Source organism: Musa acuminata, chromosome BXJ3-4 (assembly GCF_036884655.1).
Source record: "Musa acuminata AAA Group cultivar baxijiao chromosome BXJ3-4, Cavendish_Baxijiao_AAA, whole genome shotgun sequence".
Classification (NCBI taxonomy): domain Eukaryota; kingdom Viridiplantae; phylum Streptophyta; class Magnoliopsida; order Zingiberales; family Musaceae; genus Musa; species Musa acuminata.
The window spans coordinates 42,798,357-42,821,767 of NC_088352.1; the positions used below are offsets into that span (position 1 = coordinate 42,798,357).

The window sequence follows — 23,411 nt, forward strand, 5'->3', positions numbered from 1 at the left end:
TTCATAATTTCTTCTCTTAGATGGTCTCTCACACTGATAGATAATTATCTCAAGTTTCACATCAATATAACAAGCATTCCACTTAAATAGCAATTCAAAGACAATGAGCGGTAGCCACAGGAGAACATAATCATCAAGAAAGCAGAAAAAGGACTTGAGCCAGGATCTAAATTGGTTCATGTGCGATATGATGTTCGTAGATATACATGATGGTTCCCCAATTTGATAGAATTACCGATGGATGGTTTAACTGCTCTGTGTCAGGACTTCCGCTTCAGCTGCTGCCATGGGATCAGCCATCTTTTCTGTTTCTTCTTCCTTTTCCCCTTCTCTCTCTTCCGCCAGCTTCTTCCGATGAAGCTCCTCAGCTGCTCGCATTGCAGCTTGGTGTTCCGCCTGCAGGCGCTGCATTTCTTCCTCTTGCTGTTGCCTCTCAAACCACGTATCAGCATCAGCCCAAACTGAACAACAATTAAAATGAATACTTAGAGAACATAAAAAGGCCATCAAGCTAACCATATGTCAGATAAACGGTACTCTCATTGTATCATTGCTTCTATAATGTAACTTGCAGCGGTATAAGTAGGTCTACACTGATTTAATCAGTACATTTACATTGTGAATCAAAAAACAACAAAACACTTTTATGAAAGGGACAACACTATAGTAACTATGGTTTTTTGTCACTTGAGAAACTGAAGTGATTTGTCATCACTTAATCATCTGTAAAATCTCCATTCCAAGAAGATATGGACACTCACTGAGGGACACGAGAGATGAACATGACATTCATCATAGCATCCATTAATTGGAAAGTTAACCCTAAGGTATCTTGCCACACGGCATAGCTACTAATGTTGGTGACAAGCATCATTCAATAAGTAGTGTAACTCGTAGTGTTGTAATAACCTAAATTTAAGAAGTTAAGCTAATTTTCTGACTAATCATTATCACAATAGCCTCTGGTTGTCGAAATTAGGAACATAAAGCAGGAAAATACTCTTGTTCATCTAGTGATTCTCTTTTCAAAAGTTAAAAGAAGGCAAATAAATCCTACATATGGTTGTTTATACGATTTTATTCCCTTCTGATTTATCTATAATGCCACCCACTTATCATCTGCAATCTTTACTTTTCCTCTTTTTGAACACTAATGATTCAGTTTAAATGTTGGCCTCAAGGTCGGATGCTATCTCTTGTCTGCTGCAACATAATTCATCCCATAAAGTCCTTGTTATTCAAAACATTGTGAAACTCAGTGAAGCTGTGATGTCGCAGTTCCTTTCACTAGTAACTTTCCTGATTGGACTTCAACAACAGGTAATAGGAGCTGAATGTTCAAAGCAAGGTTCGCAATACCGTACCGTACCGGAGTTTCGATCTGGGCTCGATACCGGTACGGTACGGTATACCGCTCGGTACACCCAGGTGTACCGAGCGGTATATTCAGGCGTGCCGAGCACTGTAGCAGTACGCTACAGTCGGAACGGTAACCTATGGTCCGCGTACCGAAAGTCTGTCGGACCAGTACTGCAAACCATGGTTCAAAGAATGGCTTGACCATACAACTACAAAACTAAGTGCTACGCGAATTCTTGTATAACTATTGACATAAAACAGTAATAAGAATGTACTCAACTAAACCCAAAAATGGAACCAACATATAATTGAGCTCACATTGACACTCAAACCAAAACCTAAATTGTTCAAATCCAAGACTCAAACTGATGCAGGAAGAAACCAACCGCCACCAACTTCTGCAATAACAAGTCGACAAAAGGACCTAACGATCCTACCCCACCCCTGCCCTGGATATGGCCTTAATGAGCTATGGCTGTTTAGCATTCCATGCATGGCTAGAAACACATTTTTCCCTTGTTTAGCAAAACAAGAAAAATAATTGACAAGTTAAAATATCATAAAATTGTTTGATGTGTAGAAATACATGAAGGTAGAAGCCATCGAAGTAGTGTACTCAAACTCAAAGAACGGACTGGTAATCAATGATTAGTAACACTGAATGTGCCAAGCAACATAGGAACATCTTGCTTCAGAAAAAAAGAGATTTTGAGACATCAATCTCGTCAATAATATAATGACCACATGATAATATGAGCTAAGAACAATAGATGTAGATTGGTTCGTAGAACAGTAAAAGAGGAAAGGAAAAGACTGCTCAAGATGGGAGAGATACTGACTGGGCTGGGCGGCCCATCCTTGCTCGCCACCCTTGATGCGCTCGGGGAAGGCGTAATTGACGGTGAGGACGCGGCCGTAGAGCTCGGCGCCGTCCATGTTGTCCATGGCGGCGGCGGCGTCCTCGCGCTCGAGGAAGGTGACGAAGCCAAAGGAGCGGTGCTTCTGGGTGGCCTGGTCCAGCGGCGTCTTCACGTCCTTGATGTCCCCGAACGGTATGAACGCCGAGTGCAGGATCGCCTCGTTCACCTCCTCCGCCAACCCACCTGTTCTCAAGCGTTCCCACCCCAGACCCCATAAGAAAGAAAAGGGCATCAGAAGAACACAACATTAGGCTAAAACAATTCCTATGAGGCAATCCGTCGAACACGTTCCAAACAAGATGAAAAATCTTCTTCTTCTTCTTCTTCTTCTTTTCCTACTCACCTACATAGAGGGTGTTCTTCTGCACTGGGTAGTTCATGATGCTCGTCTCCTCCCACTCCGCTTTTTCCTCCCACTCCGCTTCGCCTCTCGATCAATCGAAAGGGATGACGGGCCGCGCCTGTCGACGCTTCTATTTATCTTGCATCCACAGGATTCGTTCACGTGCACTGCACGCCAGAAGAGGAAATCCTTAATCACGTGCTCGGCACCTGAGGATTCTCAAAAAATTGCATTATATATATATATATATATATATATATATACACACACACACACACGCACACACACACTCCTCTAAATTAGTGATTTATATATTTGCCCCTCTAAATTTAAATATAGTCCATATAAAATAATATTATAAAATCCTTCAAAAATGTCGAAATGTATAATAAGCCAAGTATTTGAGACATTTATAAGATTAATTTTTACATACAATGATGGTCATAGTAAGCAATATTTAACTTGAAATCATTAATGCTTCTTGGAACTCTAGAAAGTCCAAAGTCATAACTTTGGTCACTAATCACCATCACTTTACTTGTGAGAAGAGATCAAAATGTCTGATGAAGGTTGGGTTTGGGCTTACGAAGATTACAATTCTCATAATACAACTAAGCGCTCGATGAATAACCCAACTCAAATGGTCCGAATTGAACGCAGGCTTCAACGATTCCAGTCTCGATTCTGGCAACGAGGAAGCTTTGTCACGTGAGCCTGCAATAAAAGAATGCATTGTACGTTTCATACGTGCCTACAGCCTACAGGTTCTACCTAACACGCCTCACATGTGACGTGCACGTACCTATCCTACAACTCTCTCTCTCTCTCTCTCTCTCTCTCTCTATATATATATATATATATAGAGAGAGAGAGAGAGAGAGAGGGTTTGTGAGATGGCGTAGTGATGCATGAACGTGAGAAGATTCTTCGTCTCCATCGAAACTGTGGCGCATGCAACATGCAAATAATTGCTGCTATTATATTTGACATATACTCCCCTCCACCAAACTCTTATGACAGTCGACGGATGCGTGCTTGACTCGACGTCTCACCCACCACCACCACCACCACCACCACCATTCAAGTCTCCCAGCTTCGTGGTCCCCATGGAGGACAGTCCCCATGCAAGCCAGGAAGGAGGTGGTCTGCATCGTGCAGAGCATCTCTTTCTTTCTTCTCGTCAAGCGTTTGGTGGGCGAAGCCATTAACGCCCACGTTGTAGTTCGATGATTGGGGAAGGACTAAGGAGAATGAAACCAAATTTTTTTGGCCTAATTTAGGTCAGGTTCCAATCGAAGAGGGGAGTAATTAAGATGGGTTAAACCACCTCTTGATTATTCATATATTTATTAAAGTCAATTTATATTCCTATCAATTCAACTTCAAAATATAGAAATTTATGCTTTGCCTATTAATATGTTTTTATATTATTATTATTATTATTATTAATGAAGTAAATGAATCACGAGACTGTGCTTCTTTTACTCGGGTGATAGCTCACAGATCACCATCTCACGACGCAGAAGAAACGAGGGAGAAAGCAATTGATATGACTGAGCCAACGAATGATGGCCTCTTACCAAACCCATGTGACCTCAACGGTGGGCTTCCAATGGAGCCTTTTCCTTTGGCTTCTATTTTCTGATCTCACATCAGATCCGATGTTAGATGAGTATTTCGTTAAAAAGCGTGCATTTATGATCTCCTATCATAGTGACCGTTCGATATCTCATCGACGGTTACGGTAGTACGTAGAAGAGTGGATCCGCAAGATCGGATTCTGAAGATCTCGCACGAATCACGGGGTTATTGAGCTTCACATCCGCCGTCGGCTTCTCGGCACCGACGCTTCCGCACGTGATGGCACGTGCCATCGCCATTTATATGGAGAACGAAACCCCTCCCTCCGGAGGAAACCATCGCGCTCTTGCTCGTCACTTCTCCCTCTTCTTCTTCTTGGATCTGGTTTTTGTGTGGAGAGAGAGAGAGGAGGAATGGCGAAGGAGTCGTCGTCGATCCCGTGCACGCCATTGCTGAAGGATGAGCTCGACATCGTGATCCCGACGATACGGAACCTGGATTTCCTGGAGATGTGGCGGCCTTTCTTCCAGCCGTACCACCTCATCATCGTGCAGGACGGGGACCCGAGCAAGACGATCAAGGTGCCGGAGGGGTTCGACTACGAGCTCTACAACCGAAACGACATCAACCGCATCCTGGGCCCCAAGGCCGCCTGCATCTCCTTCAAGGACTCCGCCTGCCGCTGCTTCGGCTACATGGTCTCCAAGAAGAAGTACATCTACACCATCGACGACGACTGCTTCGTGAGTCTTCTGCCTCTTCCTTACTTTTCAGATCTGGAGTTTTTTGAGTGAGAGCCAGGGGAGTATGGATCTGAGAGAAAAGTGTGATTTTTGTTTCCCATCCCCACCCCCCCCCTCCTGATTTATCGGATTTAGGGATTTCGTGCTTCGGCATTGAGTTTCATCTTACATTAGGAAGATTTGTTTTTTCTTTCATTTACTCGTTGTTTTCGACTTCGTAGCTTTGCCTGAATGCAAGATTTGTTTGACCTGCAGAAACAACATCGAGTCACATCTATTCCTTAATCCTCTGTTTCTTCTTCTTGTGGTGATTCTCATATTCTCTATGCCAGATGCAAGTTTAATGTTCAAAATAATATTTTTAGCACACTAATTTTATATTAGATCTCACTGTATGGATCACAAGCTGTTCTATAGCCTGATCTGGCCAGATCCTGATCAGAACAGGTCAAACTTACTGAGCTGCATCCATTTACTTCCATAGATTTCGCCACTCCCACTGGTTGCCAACCTTTAATGTATTATGCAAGTCAAATGATGACTTCATCATGAATTCATCATCTGTTTGTTGCTTTTTTTGTTCATCTCATTTTTTATCATCTGATTGTGTGATCAAATGGCAATTTAATATCTGAACATGGACTATTAAAATTAGGATCCATGCTTTCTGGATCTCGTTGGAAAAATAAAATAAAATGGTGAATCAATCATGCCAACTGTGGTTTGTGGCCTAAGGATACAACTATATTATAGATAGGTTCCTTATAGAATAATCCAAATAAACTCTGATTAGATATATGCCCATGTTTATTGGTAGCCCTTTCTTTCACTTTCTATGTTGTAACCACACTAGGTGGTAAATAGTGTGCACAAGTGCTACCTAGGATTGTATACCTCAACCTGTGGAAGGTCACCAGGATCGTGGCGTGTTCACTGGTGGTTGTCCTTGGGTTTAATTCTAAACCATAGTATTTGATGTTCTCAATCAGGTTGCCAAAGATCCCACTGGTAAGGAGATCAATGCACTTGAACAGCACATAAAGAATCTCCTTTCCCCTGCCACTCCACACTTCTTCAACACCTTGTATGATCCCTACCGAGAAGGAGCAGACTTTGTTCGTGGGTATCCTTTCAGCCTCCGGGAAGGTGCTCGAACAGCTGTTTCTCATGGTCTTTGGCTCAATATTCCTGACTATGATGCTCCCACTCAGCTCGTCAAGCCTCGCGAGAGGAACACAAGGTACAGCGTCCGGTGACAAAGATCTAAATTGTTGATTGTTTGCTGAACATTTTCTCAGTGTTGCTGACCGTCCTCTGCCTTTTCTTGTCAGGTATGTTGATGCGGTTCTTACCATACCAAAGGGAACATTGTTTCCTATGTGTGGAATGAACCTGGCCTTTGACCGTGAGCTGATTGGCCCTGCAATGTACTTTGGACTTATGGGTGATGGCCAGCCGATTGGGCGCTACGATGACATGTGGGCTGGATGGTGTACTAAGGTCAGCCATTATGTTTTTCTATTAGATAGATCAGTCTTTTAAATAATCTCATCGGACTAGACTTATGGTGGATCGATCTTAGCATCAGAACTTCAGTATGTTTCAATTTTGTATGTTCTTTACACTAGATGAAGTGTACGTCTAGAGCTAAGATACTCTACTAAGCAACTCTAGTTCTGAATTGTTGATGTTCTAATGTAGGTAATTTGCGATCACTTGGGATTGGGAATTAAGACAGGATTACCTTACATCTGGCACAGCAAGGCCAGCAACCCTTTTGTGAACCTGAAGAAAGAGTACAAAGGTATCTTCTGGCAAGAAGAGCTGATCCCGTTCTTCCAGTCTGCAGTCCTTTCCAAGGAGTGCACCACCGTGCAGAAATGCTACATTGAACTGTCCAAGCAGGTGAGGGAAAAGCTCGGCAAGATCGACCCTTACTTCACCAAGCTTGCAGACGCCATGGTCACATGGATTGAGGCATGGGATGATCTCAACCCACCCAAAGTAGCTGCTGAAGTGCCCAATGGCCCGGCCAAGGGGAAGTAGAGTAGTATATCATATTTATCATTTGCTTTCTCATTAGTGTTGTGAAATGGTGCTCATTATATATTTACCCCTTCAGATTTTTTTCATTTCGCTTAATTATATTCATGTTATATTTTTGCAGTTTGGTACCGCTACCCATTTTCAAACTTTAGTTGACAATAAAATGTTCATCTTTAATGGAATTCTGGTTTATTGTGGTACCTTGGATTCTTTCATCTCCTGACACTGCTTATGCTGTCCTCATTTCATAGTATCAAACCTAGGATATCTGATGGTGATGAGGTAGATGATGTTTACGTGTATGCCCTTCAAGGAAGTTAGTATTCTTAGTGCCATTCATTGAAAATGAAGCATCAAAGGGCAACACTAGCATCAAAAACTTTCAGGTGGCATTTGACTGTATAGAACAGCATGAAGTATGTTACCCCAAGTAGCCTAGAAAAAAATTCATCACCTTACCTGGTGCACCTGATTGTGGTGAATCATCCGATTGAAGTCGACAAAATTCTTGATTGGTGTTGCTGATCCATGTTGAGAACCACCTAAACTGGTAGCAAAAATCTGATCCCAATGGAAAAGATGTAAATCAGCGGAGTTGATTATTAGACAATAAAATAGAGCTGTTGAAATCTAATGTTCGTAGAACATAACTGGATGCATCAGTTGGCACCAAGACAAAGATCATCAGGTACACCACGGAAGTGTGCTCATGCTTCATGGTTTTGATGGTCAAAGCACAAGCAACTTGAACAGGAACCAAGCTCTGGAGCTGCTATTTTAATTTCATCAGCCAGTTATTGCATGCATTTATGATATTTGAAACAAATGCAGTAGAGTACGCTCGATTTCTCTGCAGCATGGCAAAACCTTCATGTAGATCCCAGGAGCCTTATACACTCCAGAGGGCAGTCTAATTTACAATGCATTAGACATGGAGATGGGCAGTAAACAGTAAACCTTCGGAGCAAAAGACGACGGGAAGATATGATATTCCCATAATGGTTTTTTTTTCCTTAAGATCAAAATGATGCTATGTACACAGTAAATGTAACGTCTCAGGTGAAACGTTGTGACTACTGAGAGAAGGCCCTTCGGCTGTATCCTTTAGTAGTCTACAGGTAGGGAAGCACGAACCATGGACCATGCCACGGGCCCTCGGAATCACAAGATCAAGTTTCTAAAACTTGAATTGTGGTAGATGTTGTGGATTTGTGGATCTCATGTTTGAAGCAGTGACTGGCACCCGGACAGTAGTACCCTAGGTAAAGATAGCCATCAATGCATGTTGAAAAGATCATGGATCTACTGGATTGACAAGCATGTCAAGCCCTCATGTTATCCAAATGAAAGTTCCTCTTGAATTATTTTGAGCCATAAAGCCGGCAGAGTGCATCACTCTTCCAGACTGAAGGATGTCTTCAGATGACTAAATCTTGAACCTTCATCACTTGTGGTTGTTTAAAAATCAGTAACCTGCATTTGTCATCAGCTACCGCCAGTACACCAGATTTGGATTCGACTGACGCACACAAGATGCTTCCCATTGCTGTGGTCAGGATAATAGTAGAGTTAGATTCAAGGTAATGTACTAAACTGAAGGATGTAGTGCAAAATTGAGCAAGAGTCACGTTACTTGAAGATATAACCACCAGGTGCGTGGTTCAAAATGGAAACCAAAAGTTAACTAGGATGTAAAACAATAATTTTATTCAAATGCTTTAAAGTTGTGCTTCCGAAGATGCATCTCAAAATGAAATATCCATTAAGTGATTTGATAACCATTAACAAAAGGTATCGGGAAGAATTATGAGCATAAAGATTTAATCGATAACATACAGAAAAGATCTCAATAGAATTTCAGAAAAATGCAGATTATTGTAGGTTTGTATTAAGTAGCAATAAACATGAACATATCCGACTTACATTTTAGAGAGATCAAGTTGGCCAACTTCTTCCCTGTAGATAATTCCCACTTGTACACAAGACCATCATATGTGCCAATAATCCCATAATCAGCAGAGGCAACAGCAGAAGAAGCTCTGTGATAATAACAGACTGTTATTAGATGTGCTCAGCAAATACTATACCACATCTCCTAGAAGAACTATATTACTTTACAACTTTTGTAGCATTTGACAAATCATGATTTCAAAGAAATAGTATATTAAGTTTGAAGATAGGAATGAATTCCTAGAAGATTATTTTCTACACAAACAAATATTTCATTCCTATCTTCAAACTAAATATACTATATCTTGAAAAAATTTAGAGTATAAAATTACATTGGCAGCTCACATGTGATGAAAAAATCTATGGTTGAACTTTCACAATTGATGAAGATCTGCCATTTTTTCTGATAAAGATAAATATTACATTGCATCCTGCAGTAACTATTGAGAAATTAGATTAATATGCTGGATATTGGAATTACCTAGGATCCAACACACTCCCCATGATTACCATATTTTTCAGTAAAAGAGCTAGTCTCCACCATCTGTCCGGATGTCTGTTTGGTTCCTTCAACTGATAAGCCACTTGATCTTCTAAATCTGAAGCAGCAGAAACTAGTATCCAAACGGCTATATCTTGTCTCAATGGCAATGGATTTGCAGCATGTTCAGCAACCCAATCATTTGCCTTCAGTATCTCTTGCATGTGCTCCATCTCCTGAGCAGCTGAAAAAATTGTCTCATCTTTAAAGCCGAAGATACCAATTGGAAGCATCTGAAATATCAAATTGCCTGGGGATGAAAACATAGCCAGGAGAGCACGCTTTGAGATGTCCCTGGAGGAAACCAGATATTCAGCCATAATATTAGGCAAATTGAGTTACAGATCAAACTTTGGAAAAAAAGGACTTCTTTGACAAAACTAGCAGGAAAAAAGAGACAATAAAGTTGTAGAGCACAAGATACAAATCAAGCTAGCACAGCAACTCCTATAAACAAATGAAGGGAATGTCATGATTGACCAATTAGACATATAAAATACCAAGCACAAAAATACTCACAAGCCCACAATACTAAAAGATCTATCATCAGAAACAACTATAGTTGAAAACTAGGCATAGAAGAAAGCCATAATTACTGACAAGACTGACATAGTTCAAGAAATTAAAAACTTTTAACATGTGATATTGTGATGCAAGTTACGGAACCTACCATAAGCCAAATCCACCAGTGCCGTTATGACCAACAATAATGGAGTCACTCTTTGCTACCATTTTCAGCTCTATTGCTGGTGTTAAGTGATCAAAACTAGGTAGCACGAACTCCTCAAAAGCTCCACTGCAGGTAAATCAATGACAATATGACGATCATATATCACAAAACAATAATAAGAAGTAGTTTATACTTTATACTTTATATCAAACTACTAGATTATCAACTGAGAAATTTGCACATTCTACAGGAAAATGTTAATTTGCAATGCAAAATAACTGAAGGCAATACCTGACTTCATGTACAAGATCTGTATATGTAAGAGTCAAGAACTAACAAGCCAAAAATATCTAAGATTAAAAGAATGATAATTAAATTGAAAGGTAGTATTAAATAGTAACTAATCTAACATCAAATGAGTTTCTGTACTGAATAGAATTTACTTTTTAAATTACCTAGTGAAGCTTTAGGTGAGTAATCTTGGTATGTTAGGATAAGCATATCCACAAAACAGGGACTATAGTCAGTCATCTGCTTGAAGAACAAGTGGTTCTCCCACTGAAAGTTCAAGACTATCACGTTTCCATGATCATCACACCAAGCTTGCTCAATGTCTCTTTGGTTAGGATTCAGCATTAAATCATGGATTGTTGATGTCAAGTTGAGAACTAATTGTAGAAGAATAATAACCATTTTATGGTGAATCTTATAAAGCAGAAAACACAACACAAGGACTATGCTTGGAGATAATACTTCTGATCTCCTGGACCAATTTGGAAACGATCCAAGCCCTGATGACTTTAGTGTTGAGTTTATAGAATTATTGGGACATTTAAGGGAAGGCATTACGGCCAAGAGGTACAAGGTCATCTATGCATTTAATGCTGAATGGAACAGAACTAAGACTCGTCTTGCTCCCAAAAGAGATAATCCTAGCGTGTTACAAACTGTAGACTCATTGCTGTCTGCACTGTGGTCTATAAGATTCTCATCACAGAAGAATGCAAACTTTGATCCATTTATCATTTCTTCTGAGCATTCTTGATTCTGTGGCTGGAGGAACATTCAAAACAGTTTCCGAAATGCCCAGGAAATTACTTACAATATTAATACTTCTTAATTCCATTAAGAGTTTCATAATGACAAAGGAAGAATGAAAAAAGCCTATGGTAATCTCTTGGAAGGTTCTCAAGGCTCTAAGAATTCAAATGAAATTGAACTTGAATTTTGTTAAATGAATTTTAGAATGCTAGTGCTTCTTATAGTGTTACTGCTAATAGGTTTAATTCTAGGCCATCCTATGTTTCTCCATGTCTCTTAATATGGTGAGAGAGACTTTGGAACTAAGTTTCCTAATTCCTACCTTCACTTTTGACTAGAAAACCAAATTTAAACCTTCTTCCTATTTCCCACATCCTGTGATGCTCAGACAGGAAAGCTTAATAAAGAGTATAGATTTTGACCATCAAACCATAAATGAACATACATGGGGAACGGATGCAAAGGAAGAGAGGGCAAAAGGCAAGAGGTAACTGGCATCTTTATGACCACCATGAACTAACTCCCTGCTTCACCTACATAAACGATAAAAAAGAAATGCACACATGGACATAACCCACCCAGAATACAAAGAACAAGGAAGGAAGAATTAGATATGTTAACCAAATCTTCAAATATGGTGATCAGTGACTACCATGAGTCATGAAAACATACTGAAGCATTTCCAAAAAATCAGCATGTTGGAACTATACTTGCGTATTCTAAAAAGACAAGTGGAGGGAATATTTTAAAAAATTATCATTAAAGAATATATACCTCCACTTGCAGTTCATCAGCCAGACATGCAATGTCCCACTCGCTTCAGCAGCTATTAGATAATTAGGTTCACAAACTAAAATGCAGGACACTTTCTCTGTTGTCATCAATTTGGCCAATGGTAAGACATACCCAAAGTTTACTTGTCCAACTCGTACAGCATTTTCTTCATGACAATCAGATTCGCATGTTGGGCATGAGCAGTTGATATTTCGTTCACTGCACATATTCAGGATTGATTAGAATGATTATGCAATCAAAATTCATCATCCAATAGACATAACTATCAAATGCAGGTGACTTTTACAACCTGCAAAGAGGTACTTTGATACTACTAAGAAAAACAAGGGACTGGCTGTCAGGCATGAACTGTAACCCAGATGTATCAAATGCTGTCTACAAGAAGAAGACACAAATTAAGTCAATTTCATTGAGGGAATGTTACACAAGCACATCGTCTTCTGATGGATAATTTACCCTTTTAATTGAAGGTCCTGTAAGGAGAGGCAGCAGCAGTGGTGTATACCCAATAAAAGATGGGCAGTTTGCTCCCTGATCTTTAAGAGAAATTGTGTATATGAAAAGGTTTCTTTCATTGCTTTCTTGAAGGCCACAAGTCACAGAAATTTGTAAAGTATTTTCCTTTGAGCTTAAGAATATAGACAGGACTGGTTCTGGGTGCATATAACAACCTGCAAGCTCAAAAGGTCCACCCAACTCTTTATTTGATTCAAATGAACAACCATCCAGCTGACCATTCTGCTTGTGTTGTTTATCAAAAAAATTATTACTTACTTCATCTACGGTCACCCTCATGGTTGGATTTTTAACTGAAAAAGTTAAATCCTCAAGAACATCTCTGCTTTCATTATGCACATCTTTTACGCACTCCTGATATGGTGGTAACCAAAGATGGGTGGATGACTGAAGCTTATTCATAAAATCTGCGGTCCTCTCAGCACATAATGTAGAAGGATCACCAACTTTAGAGCATTTTATGTTGGCATTGACATACGTATCCAAATCATGGGCTTGAGAAACCAGCCTCAAATTTGATTTACTACTTATCATCCTGGTTTTTGTACTTTCTGCCATTTCTGATGTCCTTGGAGTCAAGTATGTCTCAGTGGCATCATCATCCATATAATTTCTGCATATTATACTTTCTGAAAGAACATTGCATTTGCCAGAAAAATGAGATGGATTCAAAAGCTTCCCTATATTGAAACTGGAAGGTTGCTGCCCTTCAGTTGAAAGTATTATGGTTGGCATATGAAAGAAAGAAGCAGAATCTCCCTTCAAGTTAACCACTGACTCACTGTTACCTAATGGAAATGTATGAGCAGCACTTATTTGGTCCCTAAGCTTACAATCTTTATGGTCAGTAATATTGTGAATTTCAGACTCAACCGGCTTATCCGAGGATGAACTTTGGAGTTCTTTGTTTGGGATCTCATTGATGTGAGAAGATTCTTTTATAACTATCATGGAAGTTCTTCTCTCCCCCAAGTTAGAATCAGAATTTACAGCAGAAGGACATTGCTCAAGACATTCAATTTTACCTTTTTCAGGTATGACCAATTCTTCTAGGACATCTTCTCCATTTCCAGTATTTAGATTCTGAAAATCATCATGCTTATTGAAACCAGGATTCATGTATTGCAACTCATGATCAACACAAGCACCTAAACTGCAGGAAGCATCTGAAATATTTTCTTTCCGGACAAAGATATCATCATTAAGTGCTTCTTCCAAACAGTGTTCAAGAGAATCAGTTAACAAGTACTCACCCTTCTCAGTTTCCTTAGGCATCATAACTACTTTATCAGAATCAGAAGGAACTTGTACCTTCTCTGCTTCAGCAATAACAGGTTTTGCAGTGATAATTTTTTCTCTGGTTATATCAGAAGCTGTACAGTCATTTCCATAAGCCATAGTTGAATGTTTCTTTATATGGACAGTGCAATCATTCTCAAAGCTATCTGGAATCATATGCTCTGCATCATCCAAATATATTCTTCTATCAAATTGTTCCATTTTTTTCATCTGGTATTGACAATTAACACCTGACACCAATATTGGGTCACTCAATCTCTCAGTAAAATTTTCTTCTGTATCACTAAAAAGCATGCCAGCTTCAAACTCTCCTGAAAAATAAGAACCAGAGTGTAACAGAAAACAACTTTTTTCTGTCAATTGGGAGATCGTATTACAGAGAAATGCTTTCTCAACACTGAACAAAGCAAAATATTATTGACCCATCTAATTAAGTATGAATACCTTGAAGAATGTTGCCATTGAAGTGCTCACTTCCTACTTTATCTTGATCATCCTTTACTTCCTGACTCCGACAACGTGTCTTCCCTTTCACACAAGTCTTCTCAAGAAGGGGAACAGCTCGAGGAAGCAGAAAAGTCATCATAGACTTTGCCAGTTCCTGGTCTGCTAAGTTCAAACTAGGATTTGAGGAACCTGATGATGAGACAGCTTCTGGAAGTGAATCTTTAATAAGTTCTTTTAAAGTAGCATCATCTGATGATGAGACTACTTTTTCTGATGGAAGTTCCAATTGCCTCAGTCTACCATTTGATGATATATCAAGCTGTAAGAATTTTCTGTTCAGGTCAATGAACGATGGAAGATACATTCTGTATATAACAAGAATACATACGTTTAAGATCCACAGGCAGCACTAGATAAAAGTAAAGGATAATATTGTATACAAAATGTCAATAAATTATGAAGCAACCATTAAAGACATAAAATCATATTTGATCAAATAATTCATTATATGTGAGCTTCAAAAGGACCATTGCTTGCTGGATCCATAAAAGGATAAAAAGAAAGTAAGTGACTTCATATTCTATCTATGACACTACATGAATAAAATAATAAATGTAAAAGAATTAACATTTTTCCCTTCAGTTGAGGTATTAGAAAATTTTAATCCTGACAACCAAGAAGTTTATGTATGCCTTTATGATTATATATTTTAATTTATGCACACATAAATACATAAATGAATACATGTATATACAAACTTGTGTAGTAGTTGTTAAATACTAATGACAATTGGAAAAATTAACTAACTTATATTCATTTTATGTAGAGATGAATTTCAAAACTGATATCGAATGTGCTATGCATGCACATCTAGATATCAATAGATTAATCTAGACTTCAAAAACCATTGACCAATATCCACACCTAAGATAGCAAATTCAACATCCACCAACAAACAAAAGTTCAAATAGAAGTTCAGGAATGCTTATAAGGATTTGCATTTTGAGCCACCAAATTCAGCATGGACTGACAAGTAGCATAATGATTGTAGAGCAAAGAGATGAGTTTTCAAGCTTGATAAGTCAATCCTGCAGTCTGCCAATAGCCAAAACAAGTTGTATTTTCATACCAGAATAGAATAACAACCAAGATTCCAATAAAGTTTTCTGTATCAGTTCATCCAAGAAATTGAGCTCCATCATGAAGTCAAGGATACCCATAGTAATGACAATGGACTAAAGTTCCTAAAAGTCAACATCTGATATCTAATGTGTCCATAATGCTAATGAACAAGGGATTAGAAACTTTGAAGGAAAGCAAAAATCTCATCTATTGCTTCATTGTATATAAATATTTTAATAAGGAAATCTGTTAACTTAAGAATTCCAACAACAACAACAACAAAACTGTAAGTCCTAACTATTTGAGATCGATTACATGAATCTTTTGCTACCATTAAATTCTTTAAAAAGTTATATGTTTAGTTGAATTTATGATATTTAAATCTTTATTTATAACTTCTATTAAAGTATTTTTATGTTTTCCTTTACCTCTCTTCATACTACTAACATTAATCATTTCACTTCTTTTGACCATTGCATCCAAAAGCCTCTTAAACACATGCTCATATCGTCTCAAACGATTTTCTCTCATCTTCTCCTCTATAGAAGCAATATCTAATTGTTTACGAATAAAAATATTTCTTTGTTTATCTTTCCTAGTAACTCCACACATACATCTCAATATAATTGTCTCGACAACATAAACTTTTTGTATATGTTGTTTCTTAACTGTCCAACACTCAAATCCATAAAACATTATTGGTTTCAGAACTGTCTTATACTTAAGAATTTCATGCAAAACAAATATAAATTATCTTAAACTACAACAAGTGGCCATATATGTATTACAATCTATAACAAAAGGAGAATTTTCAATGCAACATGTAAAAACAATATTCCCAGAGCAGCTGTGCTAAATACTCTATAATTTGGGTCTTTAAAAAGCCTATTGATAGAAATCAATAATTTGTTCTTCCATGCCTTTTCGTTCCCACCAATCATCTCAAGTAAATCGAAAGTTGGTCAACAATGGGCAAACAATATCTATCCTGATCACCAAAACAAGTGATTATTTGTGGTTCAGTTTATTACCATATCACTTGTGCAACACTTTTCATATACAAAAGTACTAACAGATACATTTGCAAAAGTTAATAAAAACTGAAAATGAAAAACTTAAAATTCATAAGCACAACAAGAATCATGACAAATTAGTGACTTCACGATCTAATAGTATGTTACCACGTTATTGTCAGCATCACAAATATTGTCCACGTAAGTCAGATGAGGATCTCGACTTGTAAATTTGGTCTCCCTGACAAATATAACATGTTTTTCAATAGAATTATCAGGATCTTCCATTTCCTGCAGAAGCTCATCTCTGGCAAGCAAGAAATGACAATTTCCCCCAACAGCAGATGCTTGCCCTAACAAAATGTCAAGATCTCCTCCATCTCTATTCTTATTTTTACTGTCACTTCTACAATCTGTACTAGCTTGACAGCAAGTCTCATTACTTAAAGCAAAAGTGTTACAGTTTGTTGAGTAACTAAGATGACTTTGAGATACCTGAAGTTGAGAAGTCTGAAGTCTTGATGAGGGCATATTGTTTTCTTTGACAAACTTTCTTTTTCTAATTTCAGCATGAGAGCAAATCTCATTAAGTTGTTCTGGATTTCCAGCTCCAGAATCACTTGGTGCATATTGGCATGGAATCCTTTTAGCTTTGACTGCATTGCTATTGATTCTACTACAATTTTTGTTCATTGTACACCTTTTTCTTGCAGTCCGACGTTTTCTTGAGTATACAAGCATATCACTACAATCAAGAGAGTCCTGAATGTGCATCTTATCATCCAATCTAAGAGCTTCATTGCCAACTGGAGGGGATAAATAATCTGGTTCTGTAACTCCATATACATTGGCCAAAAGCTCACGAAGCAGTCGCTGAACAAATGGATTTCTGAATCCAAAAAGCTGTATTATGCCATAAAAAGGAAAAAAACACATTAAGCAAAAGAAAGATGCAAGTGTTTGTTCTAGTTCCGTGAATATAGTACTTTATGGTGTATGAAAGTTCATATGGTAAAAGATTTAATAATTTAGACTCCAGGTACACTCCTTTGCTGGTGATGTAAAGCAGTTTACAGAAAAAAGTCAAACGAACACTGCCAGAAATTTAAAAAATGACATAGAAGTGGGGAATAAATTGAAGGGTTGGATTGAACAAATGTCAAGTTTCCCACAGGCTTTAAAAAGAGAATTGAATTAGTTTGCAAACACTACAACTGAATTAGTTCACAAATTCCAGTGGCACTCAATAACTTTCAGGGCATGTATAGCTTCATTAATAGAAAGGTGGATTCCAATTTGGTTTCAAAAATAAAAACAAAGTTTAGCAGAAAATGAATTTTCTCTTCACTATGCCAGTGGTAGGCAATCTAATCTTGCATACCATACCAAATCATCATCTTCGGATGTGAGACAGACTGCAGTAGTGTTACAAATATGATAGAAGTTCAACAAGAATTTCAGCTCCAAAATCATATGCTAATAAGTGATGTATTTAAATCAATTGTGTTAAGAATGACAAATTCTTCAAAACTCATACTTCAACAAAAACCCAGTTGGTTGATAAGATGAAACCAACAACCAATAAACTTTTTGTATGGGGGAAAGGTATAATTTGACAAGCTCTGACCTTGAGATACAAGGGCAGCAGGACTACTAACAGAGGGTACTTATCTCAGCATGGTTAGAGTCAAACAAATTAATCCCCATAAATCTACATATCATGCAGATCATTTTCAAGGAAACAAAAGTTTGCTCACCTAATATGAAAATCAGGTGTGTAGAAACATACCTCAACCCCATCAATCTTAGAAGAAAACCTCTTTCCATTCCGGTTTTTCACCCTGGGACCATTCTTCTTTTGCAAATTTTCCCATGCAATATCGGGCGTATGCCCAGTTGATGAGTCTCCATCAGTTGATGTGACCTGCAGATTCTATGTAGTTATCACCTTGAAGCTGATCCAGAACTGAACGACCACAAATACAGTTGGCATTGACAATAGGTAAACAAGGGAGAGGCACACTTAAATGAACAGACTAGAAAGTGTGGGCAAGGAAGGGGACTTGTAACAGACCACAAATAGCGGGCCTTTAACACCTTCATGAATTTCCATCCGGTACATGTTTCCACCATGAGTTCGGACAGCATGATATCCAACTGGGTAAGGATATCTATCTTTACCCTGTCAATATTAACAACAATCACAAATATGGAAGCACGATATCAATCCCAGGTAAACCACATATACTAAAAGCAAAAGGATGCATTAATTCAGCTAACTACATAACTGCAGAAAGCAGACAATATCACACAAAAATTGGCTACAAAATTTACTTTCATTGCGATGTTACCACATAAACTCTATTAAGAACAGCATTAGTAGCACCAGACAAGGCAATTAGAATTAACTCGGCCTGGCATAATACAGCTACATACACCCATAAACGATCATATATCTCATGAAAATATTACTTATCTATCACGAGTTGCATGAGAACTCTACTAATAGATACTATTTCAGGGCTTCATCTTTTAAACATATGTACTCTGGGTTCAACTTGCAGAGAAGAGCATCTAAGATTTATGGAAAGGACAAGTATCTCAATCAGAAGTTGGCATGCATCAATTCAAATCCAACCATAGCAAACATCTTGTGTGGAATGCATGCTCATAACAATATTTTCTGACTTCCAATTTTCACAGTATGCACTCTCTGCTACATTCTACATTGCATGGCCCTAATCAACTTAGATTTCTTAATTCTTTTACCACTTTGTTGGTCCATGAACAGTCAAATTCACAGCATGAGTTCCCTGATTAATATGTGTTGGTCAATCATGAGTACTTCCACAACTCGATCTAATGGGCGATAACCTTCGCAGCACCCAAGATTCTCACCTAATTAAACTCGAGAAATCAAGTCTTCATAGCATGACGGTCGTTTTTTTTCCTTAGAAAAAAATTGCCACCAAATGCAGGGACGAGTCTTCGATTAGCCACTCGCATAGCTGCTCTGCCACAGAGTTTTGGGACATCACGCGCGCAGGATCATGGCCCAGCACAAAGGAATCTAAATAACCTACAGTGTTCGAGACTTTTGTGTGCGAGTGGGAAAGAGAGATCGAACCCTAGAGGCGCTCCAGTATTTCTTGTCCCACGGTCCACGGTAGAGGGCGCCGATGGAGGTGATTTCGAGGTCGTCCCGATCACCACCGCGAGAGTTTCCGTCCTCCATCCACGGATCGGGGAGAGGGTTGCAGCAGCGCAAATCTACTCAAACAACGACGCCGGAGGCGGCCATCCTCTTTTGCACTAATCCATCAATTGGGTGGGAAACATGAAACATATTCTAGAGATGTCGATTCGCACCTTGAGTCATAACTAAAGTCGGAGTGACAAGCATCTCCGGAGTTTACGTCCCAGAAAAAATCTACCCCGAACGAGCTACGCTCTCTCGGCTCACAGACCTGACGTTCCATCTATGGGTCCCACCACGGTACGTGAGAGGCGTTGCGGAGGTGGTCGTCGGGGACGCGAAAAGTTCCTAGCTTTGCCTTTGCTCTGACTCGTTGATTTGTGCTTACGCGCGTGTTGGCTTTAAGAACGTATTTTCCCGCCCAAAATTATATGGGCTTTCTTACGAGAATGGGCCGCTCATAGAGGGAACCCATAATTCCAAGAGTCACCTAAAATCAATTGAATTTTTGGGATATATATATATATATATATATATCACATTTGTTTTTATACATTTTAATATGGCATATACATCTAAAAAATTAAGTTCATTCATACATATCCTAACTCCTATTTACACTCATTTGGAAAATTCAAATTAATCATGGCTAGTTGTAGTTTATATGTAGCTTCCTATTCACAATTCTTTATTTATTATTCACAATCTCTCGTTATTGATCATTTTTTAAAAAATATAACATTATTTTCTTATTTATATATCTTTATTTTTTCTTTCCCATAACCTCTTATTTTGTCTTGCTCTATATTAAAACCATCGTCACTTGCTATCGATGTCACCTGTCGACGATGCTAACTATCGATGCCATCACCACCGATAATACTTGCCACCCCCTCAATGCCATCATTCAAGAAAGAAGAATACGATATTTACATTCATTTGTGAATATAAATTTTAGAACACATGAAAAATTTTTAGAACGAGGTTGTAAATGATAATAAGGGGTTACAAAAGTAATATTCATTTATATTAGTTAATTCAAGTTAAAAATATTTAAATACCTAAAACATCTCTAATATTTATAGAATCATATATGTCCTTAGAAATTTTGGTCCAGCATGTTGTTGATCTACATCAAAAAATAGTTTGTATAGTATAATATAAAATCGTTGAGAAAAATGCACCAAATATATGTTAATATACTTTTTTATTCATGAATAATCATTTATTACCACAATAACAAATAACATAAGGATGAATAATCTATTATGTCATGGACATGTTAAATGGTAGAAATAGAGGTATATTATGATCTAAAAAAATATTAAAATGATATAAATAGAATAATACTCTTGATTTGACTTCGATAGTTTATTAAACATAATTCAATCATATAAAAAAAAATGTATAGAATATCTCTTTGGTCTCTCACATATATATCTTCTGTTAATGTTCATTCACCTTAGGTTGACTCAACATGGATAATAAAATGCATATATTTAAGTCTTTTTTTAAAGAATATATATATATATATATATATATATATATAGAGAGAGAGAGAGAGAGAGAGAGAGAGAGAGAGAGAGAGAATACCTCTGTGGTTTTTACAATCTCAATGAGATTTTGCATGCCAAACTGTTTGAGAGGCCAAGAGGAACTCAATCATCATGGCAATCGCATGCCAAGTAGTGAATCCATCATGGCCTTTCAACTCAAGGCAAGAAGGTAGGCTTCTCAAGAACATCATGCTGACAGTTCAACAAAGAGGCTGTTGTGGCTTTTGAGGTAATCAAACCTACAAGGACCACACAACATGCATGGCATCAGTCCTTTGCAATGGCATATAGGTTTATCTTATCTGAGATTGATGTGTCATTATGAATTTGCCTTGTGACAGCACCTCACTAATCTTTGTCTTGTCAAAAAAGCAAAAGGCATCACTCTCTGTGTTTTGCATGCAGTGTTGGGGTTTGCAGTGTCAGGTTGGATTCTTTTATGTGCACTGGTTGGCTATGGCAGCACATACATAGTTCCCATCAAATTAACCTAACAATTCCCTTCTGCTCATCAGTGTTTGATTCATCTCCAGCATATGATTCACCTTTTATACAGCTTTCGAATCTCAAAACGAATTATTAAGGTCCGTAAAATCGACATATCGTAAGCGTCAAGTTTGATGATCAAATCAATATAATAGAATTTATTCGACCTTTCGATCTTTATACAAATGTCACTTGGATTTAAGATCGGGTTCGATATCAAATCGGTCAATAAAAATTTATGTTTGAGGTATGTCCGATAAGATCTCTTTAATATTAAACATTAGTAAATATTCTACGAGAATATTTTGAATACAACTAATTGAAAATAAAATATTGAGAGAGAGAATCCTTTTATATCTCTTTTTTTTTTTATTGTTCAAAGACTGCTTATCATTAAGAAAATAGTATTCAATCATGACAATATATTCTGTTGGGATCTGACAGGACAAACTTCATTCACTTGTTTTATCATTTTCTGATGTTAAGTTCTGACAAAAGTTGACAGTATTTATCATATCAATGATATATCCATAGATATTATCCGATTTTAGTCCTATCAACTATATAGCCGTAATGATATGAGGAATATTCGACAGAAAAGAGAAACCTCTTCCAAAAAGGAATCTTCAAGCTCTATATATTATATCAAGAAGCTTTCTCCATGGCTGCAACTTCATCTTGTGCATCCAGTGAACTTATTCCTTGGTGCAGTAAAGTGCAACCTTATTCCACACCAAAACCCTCTTCATCAACAAGAAGTTCACAGACCTGAGAACATGATTCGATTGCAGCTTCTTTTGACTCTTTAATCTCTCTCTCTCTCTCTCTCTCTCTCTCTGAGAAGAGAGGGTTGGCAGTCCTATTCGTTCTTCCATCCAGTTTTGGTAGAGATGAGACCCCATACATGTAAAGGGTAAACCTCAATTCCTGATAATACAGTGCTGAGTGGTGGAGAGTGAAAGAAGCCTCCATCCTCATGTCTTAATCTCAAGAAGCCAGCAAATAGTTCTTTGTGTTCTTCCTGCATCACACACACTGATAACAGGCAAAATTGGGTACCCATGCAGTGGACATGTCCTACTTCCCACTGTTTAGGGGTCAAAGAATCAGATGTGTGAATGATGCCTAGTTTGATGTGTACATTTGGGCCAATAATTTGCACCTTTGACACAATGATGTTGCGGTTCTCAATATTATTCCAAAGTAACAACACTGAATTTTAGGGTACTGAACCCTTCCTTGAATTGGTTTCCTTCACATTGTTTTGAGAAAAATTTAATTATGAAAATGATAACAAAAATAGCCAATAGTCATAAAAAAAATCAAGCATTAAATAATTAATTATAAAACATTAATCAAGAGTTCAAATCCTCATCGACCATATTATTTATATCTAAAATATTAGATCCGTAACGGTGAACACAATCGACTGACCATTGGTTGACGATTTGAAACTTCATCGAATATATTTACACTTAAAATATTAATTTAATGATAATAAATAATAATTTTTTATACATAGAATATTAGTTTAACGATAGTGTCTCAAATCGAGTCATTTACTAAAAATTGAGGATTCAAACCCTCGTTCGATATATTGTTCTACATAAGATATTAGTCTGATGATAATACATTGAACCCACTTATCGATTACTTTGACTAATTTCCATCGTTTATCGATTAACAAAGAAGAAAAAAAATGAAATGACTGCATGGAGAAACTTTGAGTTTTCTTACAAATTCTAACAATTAATAGACAGTAGTCACATTTTTCTGGTCTACTAAAA

The 23,411-nt window shown here is 37.7% G+C and overlaps 3 protein-coding genes across 3 annotated transcripts; 1 reads left to right on the plus strand and 2 right to left on the minus strand.

Moving 5' to 3' along the window:
- Window positions 1-54: 54 nt before the first annotated feature.
- On the minus strand, window positions 55-2,765 carry LOC135636540 (uncharacterized). Its single transcript, XM_065148289.1, has 3 exons — window positions 2,623-2,765; window positions 2,199-2,462; window positions 55-461 (listed from the first exon to the last, which is right to left on the minus strand). Exons 1-3 carry the CDS (start codon window positions 2,657-2,659, stop codon window positions 247-249), a joined length of 516 nt encoding a protein of 171 aa, XP_065004361.1. The 5' UTR covers window positions 2,660-2,765; the 3' UTR covers window positions 55-246.
- Window positions 2,766-4,532: 1,767 nt separating this feature from the next.
- LOC135636542 (UDP-arabinopyranose mutase 1-like) lies at window positions 4,533-7,192 on the plus strand. The gene is made up of 4 exons (XM_065148291.1): window positions 4,533-4,946; window positions 5,936-6,186; window positions 6,278-6,446; window positions 6,648-7,192. Exons 1-4 carry the CDS (start codon window positions 4,617-4,619, stop codon window positions 6,990-6,992), a joined length of 1,095 nt encoding a protein of 364 aa, XP_065004363.1. The 5' UTR covers window positions 4,533-4,616; the 3' UTR covers window positions 6,993-7,192.
- A 752-nt stretch (window positions 7,193-7,944) lies between these two features.
- Window positions 7,945-19,741, minus strand: LOC135636541 (uncharacterized). The gene is made up of 12 exons (XM_065148290.1): window positions 19,514-19,741; window positions 18,461-18,568; window positions 18,176-18,310; window positions 16,555-17,289; window positions 14,249-14,570; window positions 12,446-14,115; window positions 12,279-12,364; window positions 11,969-12,187; window positions 10,154-10,279; window positions 9,424-9,777; window positions 8,916-9,031; window positions 7,945-8,538 (listed from the first exon to the last, which is right to left on the minus strand). Exons 1-12 carry the CDS (start codon window positions 19,619-19,621, stop codon window positions 8,411-8,413), a joined length of 4,107 nt encoding a protein of 1,368 aa, XP_065004362.1. The 5' UTR covers window positions 19,622-19,741; the 3' UTR covers window positions 7,945-8,410.
- Between the last annotated feature and the right edge of the window lie 3,670 nt (window positions 19,742-23,411).

Bases quoted from the DNA above. Each gene is read 5' to 3' on its own strand.
- LOC135636541 (XM_065148290.1), bottom strand. From the start codon at position 19,621: ATGGAGGACGGAAACTCTCGCGGTGGTGATCGGGACGACCTCGAAATC. The intron at 18,569-19,513 runs GTTCGATCTCTC...TAATATTGACAG, and splicing joins AATACTGGAGCGCCTCTAGG to GGTAAAGATAGATATCCTTA. The intron at 9,778-10,153 runs GTAGGTTCCGTA...GGTTTCCTCCAG, and splicing joins ACTGGTGGATTTGGCTTATG to GGACATCTCAAAGCGTGCTC.
- LOC135636542 (XM_065148291.1), top strand. From the start codon at position 4,617: ATGGCGAAGGAGTCGTCGTCGATCCCGTGCACGCCATTGCTGAAGGAT. The intron at 4,947-5,935 runs GTGAGTCTTCTG...GTTCTCAATCAG, and splicing joins CCATCGACGACGACTGCTTC to GTTGCCAAAGATCCCACTGG. The intron at 6,187-6,277 runs GTACAGCGTCCG...TTTTCTTGTCAG, and splicing joins CCTCGCGAGAGGAACACAAG to GTATGTTGATGCGGTTCTTA.
- LOC135636540 (XM_065148289.1), bottom strand. From the start codon at position 2,659: ATGAACTACCCAGTGCAGAAGAACACCCTCTATGTAG. The intron at 2,463-2,622 runs GTGAGTAGGAAA...GCTTGAGAACAG, and splicing joins GAAGAACACCCTCTATGTAG to GTGGGTTGGCGGAGGAGGTG. The intron at 462-2,198 runs GTCAGTATCTCT...ATTGTTGTTCAG, and splicing joins AGGATGGGCCGCCCAGCCCA to TTTGGGCTGATGCTGATACG.